At 45.1% G+C, this 14,116-nt stretch overlaps 1 protein-coding gene across 5 annotated transcripts in view; it reads right to left on the bottom strand.

Annotated features, from left to right (window-relative positions):
* DOCK2 (dedicator of cytokinesis 2) overlaps positions 1-14,116 on the bottom strand; it is an 850,676-nt gene that overhangs the window by 668,353 nt on the left and 168,207 nt on the right. For all 5 annotated transcript variants that reach the window (XM_056516504.1, XM_056516506.1, XM_056516505.1 and 2 more), the window contains 2 exons: positions 8,069-8,184; positions 6,388-6,486 (listed from right to left, as the gene is read on the bottom strand). In XM_056516504.1, the coding sequence (XP_056372479.1) occupies positions 6,388-6,486; positions 8,069-8,184 (215 nt within the window). The remainder of the gene's footprint in view (positions 1-6,387; positions 6,487-8,068; positions 8,185-14,116) is intronic.

The raw sequence follows: 14,116 nt of genomic DNA, 5'->3' as shown, positions 1-14,116 counted from the left end.
GAAGAGAGACGTGAAAGGCATTAGGGATACGAAGAGAGGGAGGAAGAAGAAGTTTATAAGAGACAGGATTAATTTGACACAAAATTTTGAAAGGACCAAGATAGCGTGGTCCCAACTTGTAGCTAGGGACACGGAAGCGGACATATTTAGCGGAGAGCCATACCTTGTCTCCAGGGGAAAAAACGGGGGGAGCTCTTCTTTTCTTATCCGCGAACTTCTTCATGCGTGATGAAGCCTGTAAGAGAGAATTTTGGGTCTCTCTCCATATGATGGAAAGGTCACGAGAAATTTCATCCACAGCGGGCAGACCAGAGGGCAAGGGAGTAGGGAGGGGGGGAAGAGGGTGACGGCCGTACACCACGAAAAATGGGGATTTGGAGGAAGACTCAGAGACCCTGAAGTTATACGAGAATTCGGCCCATGGGAGGAGATCTGCCCAGTCATCCTGGCGGGAGGAAACAAAATGTCGCAAATAATCACCCAAGATCTGGTTAATCCTTTCTACTTGTCCATTGGACTGGGGATGATATGCAGAAGAAAAATTTAATTTAATCTTGAGTTGTTTACAGAGAGCCCTCCAGAATTTAGACACGAATTGGACGCCTCTATCCGAGACAATCTGCGTAGGCAACCCGTGAAGACGAAAAATGTGTACAAAAAATTGTTTAGCCAACTGAGGCGCAGAAGGAAGACCAGGAAGAGGGATGAAATGTGCCATTTTGGAGAATCGATCAACGACCACCCAAATAACAGTGTTGCCACGGGAAGGGGGTAAATCAGTAATAAAATCCATACCAATCAGAGACCAAGGCTGTTCGGGGACAGGCAGAGGATGAAGAAAACCAGCGGGCTTCTGGCGAGGAGTCTTATCCCGGGCACAGATAGTGCAGGCTCGCACAAAGTCCACAACATCCGTCTCCAGAGTCGGCCACCAATAGAAGCGGGAGATGAGTTGCACAGATTTCTTGATACCCGCATGACCTGCGAGATGGGAGGAGTGACCCCATTTGAGGATTCCGAGGCGTTGGCGAGGAGAAACAAAGGTCTTTCCTGGAGGAGTCTGCCTGATGGAGGCAGGAGAAGTGGAGATCAGGCAGTCAGGTGGAATGATGTGTTGCGGAGAGAGTTCAACTTCTGAGGCATCCGAGGAACGAGAGAGAGCATCGGCCCTAATGTTCTTATCGGCAGGACGAAAGTGAATCTCAAAATTAAATCGGGCAAAGAACAGAGACCACCGGGCCTGGCGAGGATTCAGCCGTTGGGCAGACTGGAGGTAGGAGAGGTTCTTGTGGTCGGTGTAGATAATAACAGGAGAACTTGATCCCTCCAGCAGATGCCTCCATTCCTCAAGTGCTAATTTAATGGCTAGAAGCTCTCGATCCCCGATGGAGTAGTTCCTCTCCGCTGGAGAGAAGGTCCTAGAGAAAAAACCACAAGTGACAGCATGCCCGGAAGAATTTTTTTGTAGAAGAACAGCTCCAGCTCCCACTGAGGAGGCATCAACCTCCAATAGGAAGGGTTTGGAAGGGTCAGGTCTGGAGAGGACGGGAGCCGAAGAAAAGGCAGACTTGAGTCGTTTAAAGGCGTCTTCTGCTTGAGGAGGCCAGGACTTGGGATCAGCATTTTTTTTGGTTAAAGCCACGATAGGAGCCACAATGGTAGAAAAATGTGGAATAAATTGCCTGTAATAATTGGCGAACCCCAAAAAGCGTTGGATAGCACGGAGTCCGGAGGGGCGTGGCCAATCTAAGACGGCAGAGAGTTTGTCTGGATCCATCTGTAGTCCCTGGCCAGAGACCAAATATCCTAGAAAAGGAAGAGATTGGCATTCAAACAGACATTTCTCAATTTTGGCATAGAGTTGGTTGTCACGAAGTCTCTGAAGAACCATACGGACATGCTGGCGGTGTTCTTCTAGATTGGCAGAAAAAATTAGGATATCGTCCAGATATACAACAACACAGGAGTATAACAGATCACGAAAAATTTCATTGACAAAGTCTTGGAAGACGGCAGGGGCGTTGCACAGTCCAAAGGGCATGACCAGATACTCAAAGTGTCCATCTCTGGTGTTAAATGCCGTTTTCCACTCGTCCCCCTCTCTGATGCGGATGAGGTTATAGGCGCCTCTTAAGTCCAATTTAGTGAAGATGTGGGCACCTTGGAGGCGATCAAAGAGTTCAGAGATGAGGGGTAAGGGGTAGCGGTTCTTAACCGTGATTTTATTAAGACCGCGGTAGTCAATGCAAGGACGTAGGGAGCCATCTTTTTTGGACACAAAGAAAAATCCGGCTCCGGCAGGAGAGGAGGATTTACGGATAAAGCCCTTTTTTAGATTCTCCTGGACGTATTCGGACATGGCAAGAGTCTCTGGGGCAGAGAGAGGATAAATTCTGCCCCGGGGTGGAGTAGTGCCCGGGAGGAGGTCGATAGGGCAATCATAAGGCCTGTGAGGAGGTAGAGTCTCAGCTTGTTTTTTGCAGAAAACATCCGCGAAGTCCATATAGGCCTTAGGGAGACCGGTTACTGGAGGAACCACAGAGTTACGGCAAGGGTTACTGGGAACCGGTTTTAGACAGTTCTTGGAACAAGAGGACCCCCAACTCTTGATCTCCCCAGTGGACCAATCCAGGGTAGGGGAATGAAGTTGAAGCCAGGGAAGTCCAAGGAGAATTTCCGAGGTGCAATTGGGGAGGACCAAAAGTTCAATCCTCTCATGATGAGATCCGATGCTCATAAGAAGGGGCTCCGTGCGGAAACGTATGGTACAGTCCAATCTTTCATTATTTACACAATTGATGTAGAGGGGTCTGGCGAGACTGGTCACCGGGATGTTGAACCTGTTGACGAGGGAGGCCAAAATAAAATTTCCTGCAGATCCAGAGTCCAAGAAGGCCACTGTAGAGAAGGAGAAGGCAGAGGCAGACATCCGCACAGGCACAGTAAGACGTGGAGAAGCAGAGTAGACATCAAGGACTGTCTCACCTTTGTGCGGAGTCAGCGTACGTCTTTCCAGGCGGGGAGGACGGATAGGACAATCTCTCAGGAAGTGTTCGGTACTAGCACAGTATAGGCAGAGGTTCTCCATACGGCGTCGTGTCCTCTCTTGAGGTGTCAGGCGAGACCGGTCGACCTGCATAGCCTCCACGGCGGGAGGCACAGGAACAGATTGCAGGGGACCAGAGGAGAGAGGAGCCGAGGAGAAGAAACGCCTCGTGCGAACAGAGTCCATATCTTGGCGGAGTTCCTGACGCCTTTCGGAAAAACGCATGTCAATGCGAGTGGCTAGGTGAATAAGTTCATGTAGATTAGCAGGAATTTCTCGTGCGGCCAGAACATCTTTAATGTTGCTGGATAGGCCTTTTTTGAAGGTCGCGCAGAGGGCCTCATTATTCCAGGACAATTCTGAAGCAAGAGTACGGAATTGTACGGCATACTCGCCAACGGAAGAATTACCCTGGACCAGGTTCAACAGGGCAGTCTCAGCAGAAGAGGCTCGGGCAGGTTCCTCAAAGACACTTCGGATTTCCGAGAAGAAGGAGTGTACAGAGGCAGTGACGGGGTCATTGCGGTCCCAGAGCGGTGTGGCCCATGACAGGGCTTTTCCGGACAGAAGGCTGACTACGAAAGCCACCTTAGACCTTTCAGTGGGAAACAGGTCCGACATCATCTCCAGATGCAGGGAACATTGGGAAAGAAAGCCACGGCAAAACTTAGAGTCCCCATCAAATTTATCCGGCAAGGATAAGCGTATCCCAGGAGCGGCCACTCGCTGCGGAGGAGGTGCAGGAGCTGGCGGAGGAGATGACTGCTGAAGCTGTGGTAGTAACTGTTGTAGCATAACGGTCAGTTGAGACAGCTGTTGGCCTTGTTGCGCTATCTGTTGTGACTGCTGGGCGACCACCGTGGTGAGGTCAGCGACAACTGGCAGAGGAACTTCAGCGGGATCCATGGCCGGATCTACTGTCACGATGCCGGCTGGCAGGTAGTGGATCCTCTGTGCCAGAGAGGGATTGGCGTGGACCGTGCTAGTGGACCGGTTCTAAGCCACTACTGGTTTTCACCAGAGCCCGCCGCAAAGCGGGATGGTCTTGCTGCGGCGGTAGTGACCAGGTCGTATCCACTAGCAACGGCTCACCTCTCTGGCTGCTGAAGATAGGCGCGGTACAAGGGAGTAGGCAAAAGCAAGGTCGGACGTAGCAGAAGGTCGGGGCAGGCAGCAAGGATCGTAGTCAGGGGCAACGGCAGAAGGTCTGGAAACACAGGCAAGGAACACACAAGGAACGCTTTCACTGGCACTAAGGCAACAAGATCCGGCAAGGGAGTGCAGGGGAAGTGAGGTGATATAGGGAAGTGCACAGGTGAACACACTAATTGGGACCACTGCGCCAATCAGCGGCGCAGTGGCCCTTTAAATCGCAGAGACCCGGCGCGCGCGCGCCCTAGGGAGCGGGGCCGCGCGCGCCGGGACAGAACAGACGGAGAGCGAGTCAGGTAGGGGAGCCGGGGTGCGCATCGCGAGCGGGCGCTACCCGCATCGCGAATCGCATCCCGGCTGGCAGCGGAATCGCAGCGCCCCGGGTCAGAGGACGTGACCGGAGCGCTGCCGCGGGGAGAGTGAAGCGAGCGCTCCGGGGAGGAGCGGGGACCCGGAGCGCTCGGCGTAACAAAAGCTCATAAAGATTGAATATAGATGACCAGAAAGGCGGAATCAGAGGGCAGTCCCACCATGTTTAAATAAGTACAGTGCCAGCAAGTGGCGAGAGTAGTCGGGAACATCTCATGAAGCCGATCTGGACATCTATACCAACAAGATAACACTTTATAATTATGCTCCTAAACTCAAGAGGAGATTGAAGTTTTATGAGTGAGTGAAAATATTTCACTCAGCATCTGTGAAAGATCTATTCAAATCCCTCTCCTATTTAGAGACAAAAAAGTTTTATCAACAATCTCCCCCGCAGCCTGCAGTACTCCGTAAGCGGGAACAGTGAGGACACGTAGATGTTCAAAAGGCAAAAGTTGTCTCTGCAGTTGTGATTTGAGTGTAAGGAAGGCGCAAAAGTGGTGTAGACGTTTATACACAAACCAACTTTCCAGAGCAGAGGGAGAAGCGATTAAAATTTTTGACATGTCTCTAACAAGTGAAAAGTTTTTTATACAGTAAATGACAGGAATGTTATTAAAAACAGCACTCTTAAAGGGGTACTCCGCCCCTGGCATCTTATCCCCTATCCAAAGGATAGGGGATAAGATGTCAGATCGCCGCGGTCCCGCTGCTGGGGACCCCGGGGATCACCGCTGCAGCACCCCGCCATCATTACTGCACAGAGCGAGTTCGCTCTGTGCGTAATGACGGGCGATACAGGGGCCGGAGCAGCGTGACGTCATGGCTCCACCCCTTATGACATCACTGTCCGTCCCCTTAATGCAAGTCTATGGCAGGGGGCGTGATGACTGCCACGCCCCCTCCCATAGACTTGTATTGACGGGGGCGGACCATGACGTCACGAGGGGCAGAGCCATGACGTAACGATGCTCCGGCCCCTGTATTGCCCGTCATTACGTGCTGAGCGATCTCGCACTGCGCAGTAATGATAGCGGGGTGCTGCAGCAGCCATCCTCGGGGTCCCCAGCAGCGGGACCCCGGCGATCTGACATCTTATCCCCTATCCTTTGGATAGGGGAGTTAAGATGTCTAGGGTCGGAGTACCTCTTTAAAGTACATGCAGGTAATGTAGCTTTCAACCAATACATTTTAGCATTCTTAAATTAAACTATACAGCAATGAAGAAATGTTGCTTCTAAATGGACTCAAAAATACCAATGAATTCATTGTTGGAGAAACAAAACAATGAAGCAAATAGCCCATAAAGTAATTTTATTTAATGCCATGCAATCTAGAACATTAGGATCTAATACAGCACAAGACTGAAGCTGATGTCTTTAGTCAGGTGTTTGTGCCCACAGCTACTGTTCTTTTTACACATTCGTACATTACTTTACAGACACTGCTTCCTTTTTTCTGCAGTTTCAGATTTTATTACTATCCATAAACATTGGAGAATATCTGTGTACCTTCCTTCTTATTCCTACTTAGAACTTAAATATTTATGAAGTGGCCAAATAAACTACATAAAATCACACAACACTGGTAATTTGGTGTGACCGCCACATAACTGTCCCCTCATCTGATGAATATTCTCTTTACCTGATTTTTATTTGTTATTTTTACCTCTATTTTATGGCTCTGAATTAATGAACTCTGCAGCCATACGCTTCTATTAAACAACTTCACAGCTTTCCTTTAAATGATGCTGTCAATAAAATGAAGAGAAAGGGGCAATTTACCAGCTAAAATGAACAAGATAAATGGTCTCTCTTTACCTTTATGGTTTCCATCCAGCGTGGCTGTTTGATCTGATAATACAGGACAGACCTATATTCACTGACAGGTTTGTCCCCAGCTCCCAAGCAGATGGCATTCTGAAGGGAAAATATGACAAAAATATTGCAATTCAATGTAATGAACACATAATTACAGTAAAACACCTATATAAATCATTAGTTAGTATACATCATAAGTATTATAAAGAGTTTGGGCATTGGTATACAGAAAAACAGAGCGCAACTCGAAAAGGTGTAGAAATAGTAACCTTAATAGTCATTGACGGAAAAAAATAACACACCACGGAGTAGTTTGAATTTAAAAAAACTTTATATGTGAATGTAATGAATATATATTTAAGTGATTAAAATATTAGGGTTAAAGGATAGGTTTATCGGGGAAAACTGTTGGCCAGTCTCTATTCTGTATACAAGATGAGATATGGTTCGGCATGGAGGCATAGAGGTTGTGTATGACATCCTGCAGTACTTTTACCCACATTTGTTGCAGCTGGGCCTGTAGATCATGCAAACTCATAGGGTGTCAAAGCCACCTTGCCATAAATGCTTGATTGGTGATTAATCTGGAGAATGTACAAGCCAAGGAAGTGTTACAATCTGGCAGAGACATCCCTAGGAAACCCTTGCTGTTTATGGGCGAGCATTATACTGCTGAAAAATGCCAGTTGGAAGCTCTGCCATGCGAAGCAACACATGACTGCAGGATGTCATGCACATATTGCTGCGCTAATATCACTACTAGGGGTGACCTTGTCATATGCAACGCCTGCCCAGTTCATTACACCAACAGTTGAGTGAAGTGTGTATCTCCACAGTAAAGGCAGGATTAAAGTGCCTACCACAAGGTTTCCATACTGGAACCTGGAGTCATTGCTAAAGAGAATTTGAATATTCCAGTCAGTGGCAGTCCAGGTTTCTCATACACAACATCATTGCGAGCTAAGGCAACGGTTGTTGGCTGTCAATAACAGGATAAGTAATGGGCACAGTGACACAAAGTTTCCTTCTGCTAATCACCTTGAAATGGTCTGGGCAGAGATAGTGGGGTGTAATGAAGGTGTTATCTGCGTCTGGATGATGGACAAGGAAACTAGGAGCTGTTCATGCTTGCCGGCAGAACAAATGATCCTCTCTATTGGTGGTCTGTCTGGGATTTCGGAGCCTGTTTGCTTTGTGTCCCTTTATGTAACCACTGCTCCCAAAACATCCGAACAGCTTAGCCAGTACGGCCTAGATGGTGGTAAATTCATAGAAATACCTTTCCTTTCAGTTTTCTGATGTGCCCCAATTAAAGTATGTCACCTGGGTAAAATGTGAATCATAGAGGCATGTCTAGCATGTAATGATCGATCAGGAAGAGGTACATGAGGGCCTATTTATAAGACAGTCGGGAAAGCCATTTTACATCTTTTTGTGGCAAAACCACGTGTCTCTATCAGACCACATCTGTAATCATTTACATATCTGCCCGAGATGTAAATTTTGAGTGTATTTTAGGGAAATAGTCCAAATTTAGAACTTAGTACAATATTAAAATTTCACTATATATGAGTTTGTGTCATGAATACAAGTGCTGTAAAAATGTTTGCTACCCTCCAGATGTCCTCTGTTATTACAGACATATGACTACTTACAGAAATAGATATATGCAAATACTTACTGGCAGGACTTTTCCTTCTTCATCACACACACACATAATAACTTCAACATTCCTCTGTGTGGCTCTGTCAAAATCCCCACTTACTAATGTAATGTAAATGTCATTCCTTACATCCCCTGCACAACAAAAAGGCAAATATCACAGAAAGAAATGCAAAATAAGCTGATAATAATGTGGACCTTTAAAAAAAAAAGACCACTCTCGCTAAGTAAATTTAATTAAACTATATCCACTATTTTGAGGCCCCTTTTCTCAAAACTCTACATTATACCGGTCCTCTGTAATTCCTCCTAATAATTTATGAATAAACGGATAACTGTGTGTTACCCTTGTCAATAGTGTCGCTCGCGAATATTCGCAATACGAATTTTATTCGCACTATATATATATAGCACTATATATTCGTAATTACGAATATTTTTTTTTTTTCACAGTACACATCACAGTGATCATCCCTCTCTGCTTCCAGCTTGTGTGGTGTAAAGAAGGCTCTAATACTACGGTGTGAGACTGGAGTGCGAATTTTCGCATATGCGAAAATCTGCATATGCTAATTTTCGCATTTGCGAATTTTTGATTGTACAGGTTTTTATATATGCAAATTTTCGCATATGCTAATTTTCGTATATGCGAATGTTTGCTTGTACAGGTTTTTATATAGGCAAATTTTCGCATATGTAAATTTTCGCATACGCAAATATTTGCATATGCGAAAATAAAATGCAAATATTCGCGAATATATGACGGATATTCGTCCATATATTTGCGAATATTCGCGAATTCGAATATGGCCTATGCCGCTCAACACTACTTGTCAATTGGGTCTGGTACTGATAGCACTGACTGGATAGTGTCAGACTGTGTAGAGACACCCAAACCAGTAACATTCTGTTGACAACTTACCGTATTTATCGGGGTATACCACGCACCGGCCTATAACACGCACCCTCATTTTACCACGGATATTTGGGTAAAAAAAGTTTTTTACCCAAATATCCATGAAAAAATGAGGGTGCGTGTGTGCGCGTGTATACCCCGATATACCCCCAGGAAAGGCAGGGGGAGAGAGGCCGTCGCTGCCCGCTTCTCTCCCCCTGCCTTTCCTGGGGTCTAGAGCGCTGCTGTCGGCCCTTCTCACCCCCTGGTTATCGGCGCCGCTGCCCGTTCTGTCCCCCTGACTATCGGTGCCGGCGCCGATAGCCAGGGGGAGAGAAGCGGCAGCGGCACCCATTGCTGGCGCCGCTGCCCCGTTGCCTCCCCCCATCCCCGGTGGCATAATTACCTGAGTCTGGTCCGCGCTGCTCCAGGCCTCCGTCCTGCGTCCCCAGCGTCGTTGCTATGCACGGCGCGGCTCTATGACGTCATGCGCCGCGCGGTTCAGCGCATAGCAATGACGCCGGGGACGCACGACGGAGGCCTGGAGCAGCGGAGCAGCGCGGACCGGACTCAGGTAATTATGCCACCGGGGATGGGGGGAGGCAACGGGGCAGCGGCGCCGGCAATGGGTGCCGCTGCCCCTTCTCTCCCACTGGCTGTCAGCGCCGCTTCTCTCCCCCTGGCTATCGGCGCCGGCACCGATAGTCAGGGGGACAGAACGGGCAGCGGCGCCGATAACCAGGGGGTGAAAAGGGCCGACAGCAGCGCTCTAGACCCCAGGAAAGGCAGGGGGAGAGAAGCGGGCAGCGACGGCCTCTCTCCCCCTGCCTTTCCTGGGGGTGTATCGGCGTATAACACGCACACAGACTTTAGGCTAAAAATTTTAGCCTAAAAAGTGCGTGTTATACGCCGATAAATACGGTATTCATATTCAGATTTTAAAGTTGTTACAAAATAGTTCTGAAAAGTATTTACTACCATAGACAGGTCAGGAGAGCTGAAATGTCCTTTTCAATAATGTAAGGCTTCTTTTACACATGGAGACTACGCATGAATGATCACTGCGGCCAATCACATACATTAGGGACATGCTGATGACTAACAATGGTTTTTAGTGCCACATAATCCCAGCAATCAGCCAATGAATGAGCTTGTTTATTGGGTGATTATTCGGTCTTTAACACAGAACAATAATCGGTGGCCAATTTAGCCAATAATCACTTTGTATAAAGGCCCTTTACTCTGCATGCTAGTATATTTTTAAAGTACAGCTCCACCTGTGATTTTATATTTTACTGCGACTCGCGACGTGGCAATGGAGATTCAAGTGTTACTCTGCTGTCATCAGACCCAATAATAGGGAATATGGTTATGTTAGGATCTGAAAGTTTTCAGAAATATATGTGTTTGGATTACTGGATGGTGACTGTAAGAAAACTCCATTCATTTTAATAAGGCACAATACAAGTAGAGCAACACTGTAATCTTTAGCCATAGGACAAGTGGCATCGCCAAAACCACACTGGAGTCCTATCTTTTGCTGTTTCTTGACACTTATTTTGACTTTTGCTACAATTACTCTATTAATAAAGTAATGAAACGTAATCAATTGAATAAACCAATTTCAACTAAAACAAGCAACAAAAGTGTTACAGGTTTTGGTGACATTCTTTGACACCTAAATAAATCGGTCAGTTGACAAGCAGTTAAAGAGAATATGTCATTATGACAGACTCATAAATCAAAGGACAGCCATATAATACCAAATAGAGGCAACATGCCTGATTTTTTGCTCCTGCAAGAATGTCTAGCTACAGTATTTACTACTTATTGAAAAACCATGCAAGCTCAGATGAGATGAAAGTACATGTTTCTTGTGGTGGAGTAGTTAGGGATAAATGCTTAAAGCATACCGGTCTTTACAAAAGATTTTTAAAACATGCATTGTTTTGATGCATTAATTCTTCAGAGTAGTGACAAGGTGATTTTTAGACTCTCACTTCTGTTACCTCCGAGAGTCACCTCAGTGATGCAAAGCTGTTTTTCATTTTCTCATGTTCAGGGGGGCAAGACAAGAGCTTAGCTGTTTGCCAGTAGTACACTTTCTATTACATATCTGTCTGGCCAAGCACAGCAAAGAACCTCGTCCTTACTGATATACCATGACATCATGCTGGTTAAAGTGTACTGGGCAGAAAACAGGTTATGATTTACTGTAAAATACTTTAGATGAAATTTAGAGGGAGAAGGTAGTAAGTGATGCATTGGCTTTCCAGGTGTTTTGTTAGCAGAAATGAAAGACACATGATGATGTTGCTGATTTTGATGATGACAACAAGCTAAAAGGAGAGAGGGGATAACATTAAGGAGGCAGCACTATGTACAAACACAAGTAAGAACACAAATGACAGCTGCTCAGAAATGTATGGGTAGTAAGAGATGAGAGAGATGAGGAAGGATCTCTGAGGAAGGAAAGTGTACTTTCTGAAACGTGTAAGATCCTTTTTGGCCCTAGGCCCATGCAGTAGTGACGTCACTAGCATACCTCAGGTCACGGCTCTAGAGTAGTAACATTGGGGAAGCCAGCAGGTGAGACGCTTCCGGCCGGGGCAGATCTCCCGGAAAACGGTTCATGTAGCACTGTGGAATCCAGTTCTCGTCTTGAACACCCGTAGCCGCTCTGGACAGCGGAAGGTGATATAGAAGCAAATCGGAGTATATCAGGAGACTGACAGGACCTCGCAACAAGCCGACAATACCGATATCAAGAATACAGGTAGTACCGACCTTGCCATACGATAGTATTGTTTTTACCAGCTTGCCTCTCTGTCAATTAGTAAGATTGTGTTTACAATAACATTGGAGGACTTTTTATGGACCAATCACTGAGTACATCTCCTTTTTACAGTGAATAATGAGTGCCGCATCTAATACTCCCTGAGACTTTATGAATTTATGCAATCAGTTAAAGTAAGTGTCATCTATATCAGATAAACTAAGTGTTAGTTGTATTCCACCATTTATAAGCGCCGATACACATATTTGCATTATTGTTAACACCTCTCTGAGTGGAATTACAGGGATCCACCTTGTTATATCTAGGCTGCTCAGATAACTATCCCAGTGCGCCGGTGCTATAACTGTTTTATATTTCAATATATATATATATATATATATATATATATATATATATATATATATATATATATTAGCATCTGATGCTATCTGGATCTCAAAATTGTTATATTTAGAAAAATTGTAAAATATTTCAAGTAAAGAGTATTCAGGCATAAAGAAATAAATATAAAAAAAAACTTTAATATAAATGAACCATAAACGTCCTTTTATGTTCATCAAAAAAGTTGGGAGGTATGGCTAAGCATTACCCCCTCTTCCTGAGTTCCATCTTGGTTTCTCTATTACTAAAAAGGGGTTGAGACCAACAACAAGCAGTGAACAGCAGACTGCAGGGGATTGTGACACTTAGACTTTTTTTCTGGGGTAAGGAGTTATTTTTGGTAAATTAATTAGAAATAATGTAGAAATCACATAGACTATATTCTTGTGAGGATGTAGGTACTTTTACGTATTTCCTTTAAGTAGGAACTGCTTGGATTAATATTGTTGAGAATCACTTCTATGAAGTATATGGCCATCTTAAGTGAAAAAAGATAATGAAGAAATATTACAAATGGAAGAGAGGCACTTCACCAATAAAATTATATTAGATAGTAGTTATTTTCATGGGAAAAGTTTTGCTTAGCTAAACAATTGTGACTATATGCTATAAAGAGAGCTACAGGTAAAAGTAAGGCTAAGGCTGGGTTCACACTACGTTTTCTCCCATACGGGAGCGCATACGGCAGGGGGGAGCAAAAACCTCGGGCTCCCGTATGCCTTCGTATGCGCTCCCGTATGTAATTCATTTCAATGAGCCGGCCGGAGTGAAACGTTCGGTCGGCTCATTTTTGCGCCATATGCACTTTTACAACCGGACCTAAAACTGTGGTCAACCACGGTTTGAGGTCCGGTCGTAAAAGCGCATACGGCGCAAAAATGAGCCGACCGGACCGAACGTTTCACTCCGGCCGGCTCATTGAAATAAATTACATACGGGAGCGCATACGAAGGCATACGGGAGCGCAAGGTTTTAGCTCCCCCCTGCCGTATGCACTCCCGTATGGGAGAAAACGTAGTGTGAACCCAGCCTAACACAGAAGAATTTTTTTACTTTTACAGCTCATAATGCAGTTTTCGTAATCTCTAAACACATTAAGTCATTCTACTGTTTTCCCATGCAAATATATTAGAAATGATGGACAGGAAATTGTTTATTTAAAATATAGAACATTTAAAATAATGGAGAACACCCACCCCATGGCGGTCTGTGACACAGTAATGTGCTGTTATAGAATAAAAATACCCAAAGTAAAAAAAAAACATTCTGCTCCATTCGCTGAACAAGAATATAACCCTTAACATTTTTTCTTTTGAACATACAATTCAGTAGAATTTCTGTTTGATGGGTGGTATAATTGTGTGTATGTTACATGGCGTAATTCTATACCTTTTACTGATAGGGGGAGCAAGAAAACATATGAAAAATATCAACAGACTAAATCTTTTGTTACTCAAAAAGTGTTGGCAGTACAGAACTAAAGCTTACATGTTTCTAAAAGTATACAGGCAACTGAAGTTGAGCTCAGCAGAAAGGACTATTGCATGTTGGATACACGAAAAAAATAAGGAAGAACTTTATCAAACATGAAAAATTAAGGAGGGGTAAAATCAAACATGAATGAATAACATACTGTATTGCAGAGCCATAACTATGGGGTCATCTTAGAAAGGAGGTTTTTCAAGACTGGCCCTATACCCTTTAAGGCTAAGTTTCCACTTTTTTTCGGTTTTTGAACCAAAGTCAGAAGTGGATCCATAAGCGGGGAGAAGTTTAAGTCCTTCCTTTATATGTCCTATTCCTTTTGAATACACTTCTGGCTTTGGCTCAAAAACTGCAGTGGCAGATCTCCAAAAACTGCCAGAAAAAAAAACAAGTGGAAACTCAACCTTAGGGTGTATTCCCACGAGAGCGCATCTGTAGTTTTTTGACGCCACGGATGCACGAATCCACAGATAAGAGCGGACACATACAGAGTACAGCAGCAGCAGGGA

This window comes from Hyla sarda, chromosome 4 (assembly GCF_029499605.1).
Source record: "Hyla sarda isolate aHylSar1 chromosome 4, aHylSar1.hap1, whole genome shotgun sequence".
NCBI lineage: Eukaryota > Metazoa > Chordata > Amphibia > Anura > Hylidae > Hyla > Hyla sarda.
The sequence above is the reverse complement of the archived record's forward strand: the minus strand, read 5'-3'. Positions and strand labels throughout refer to the sequence as shown.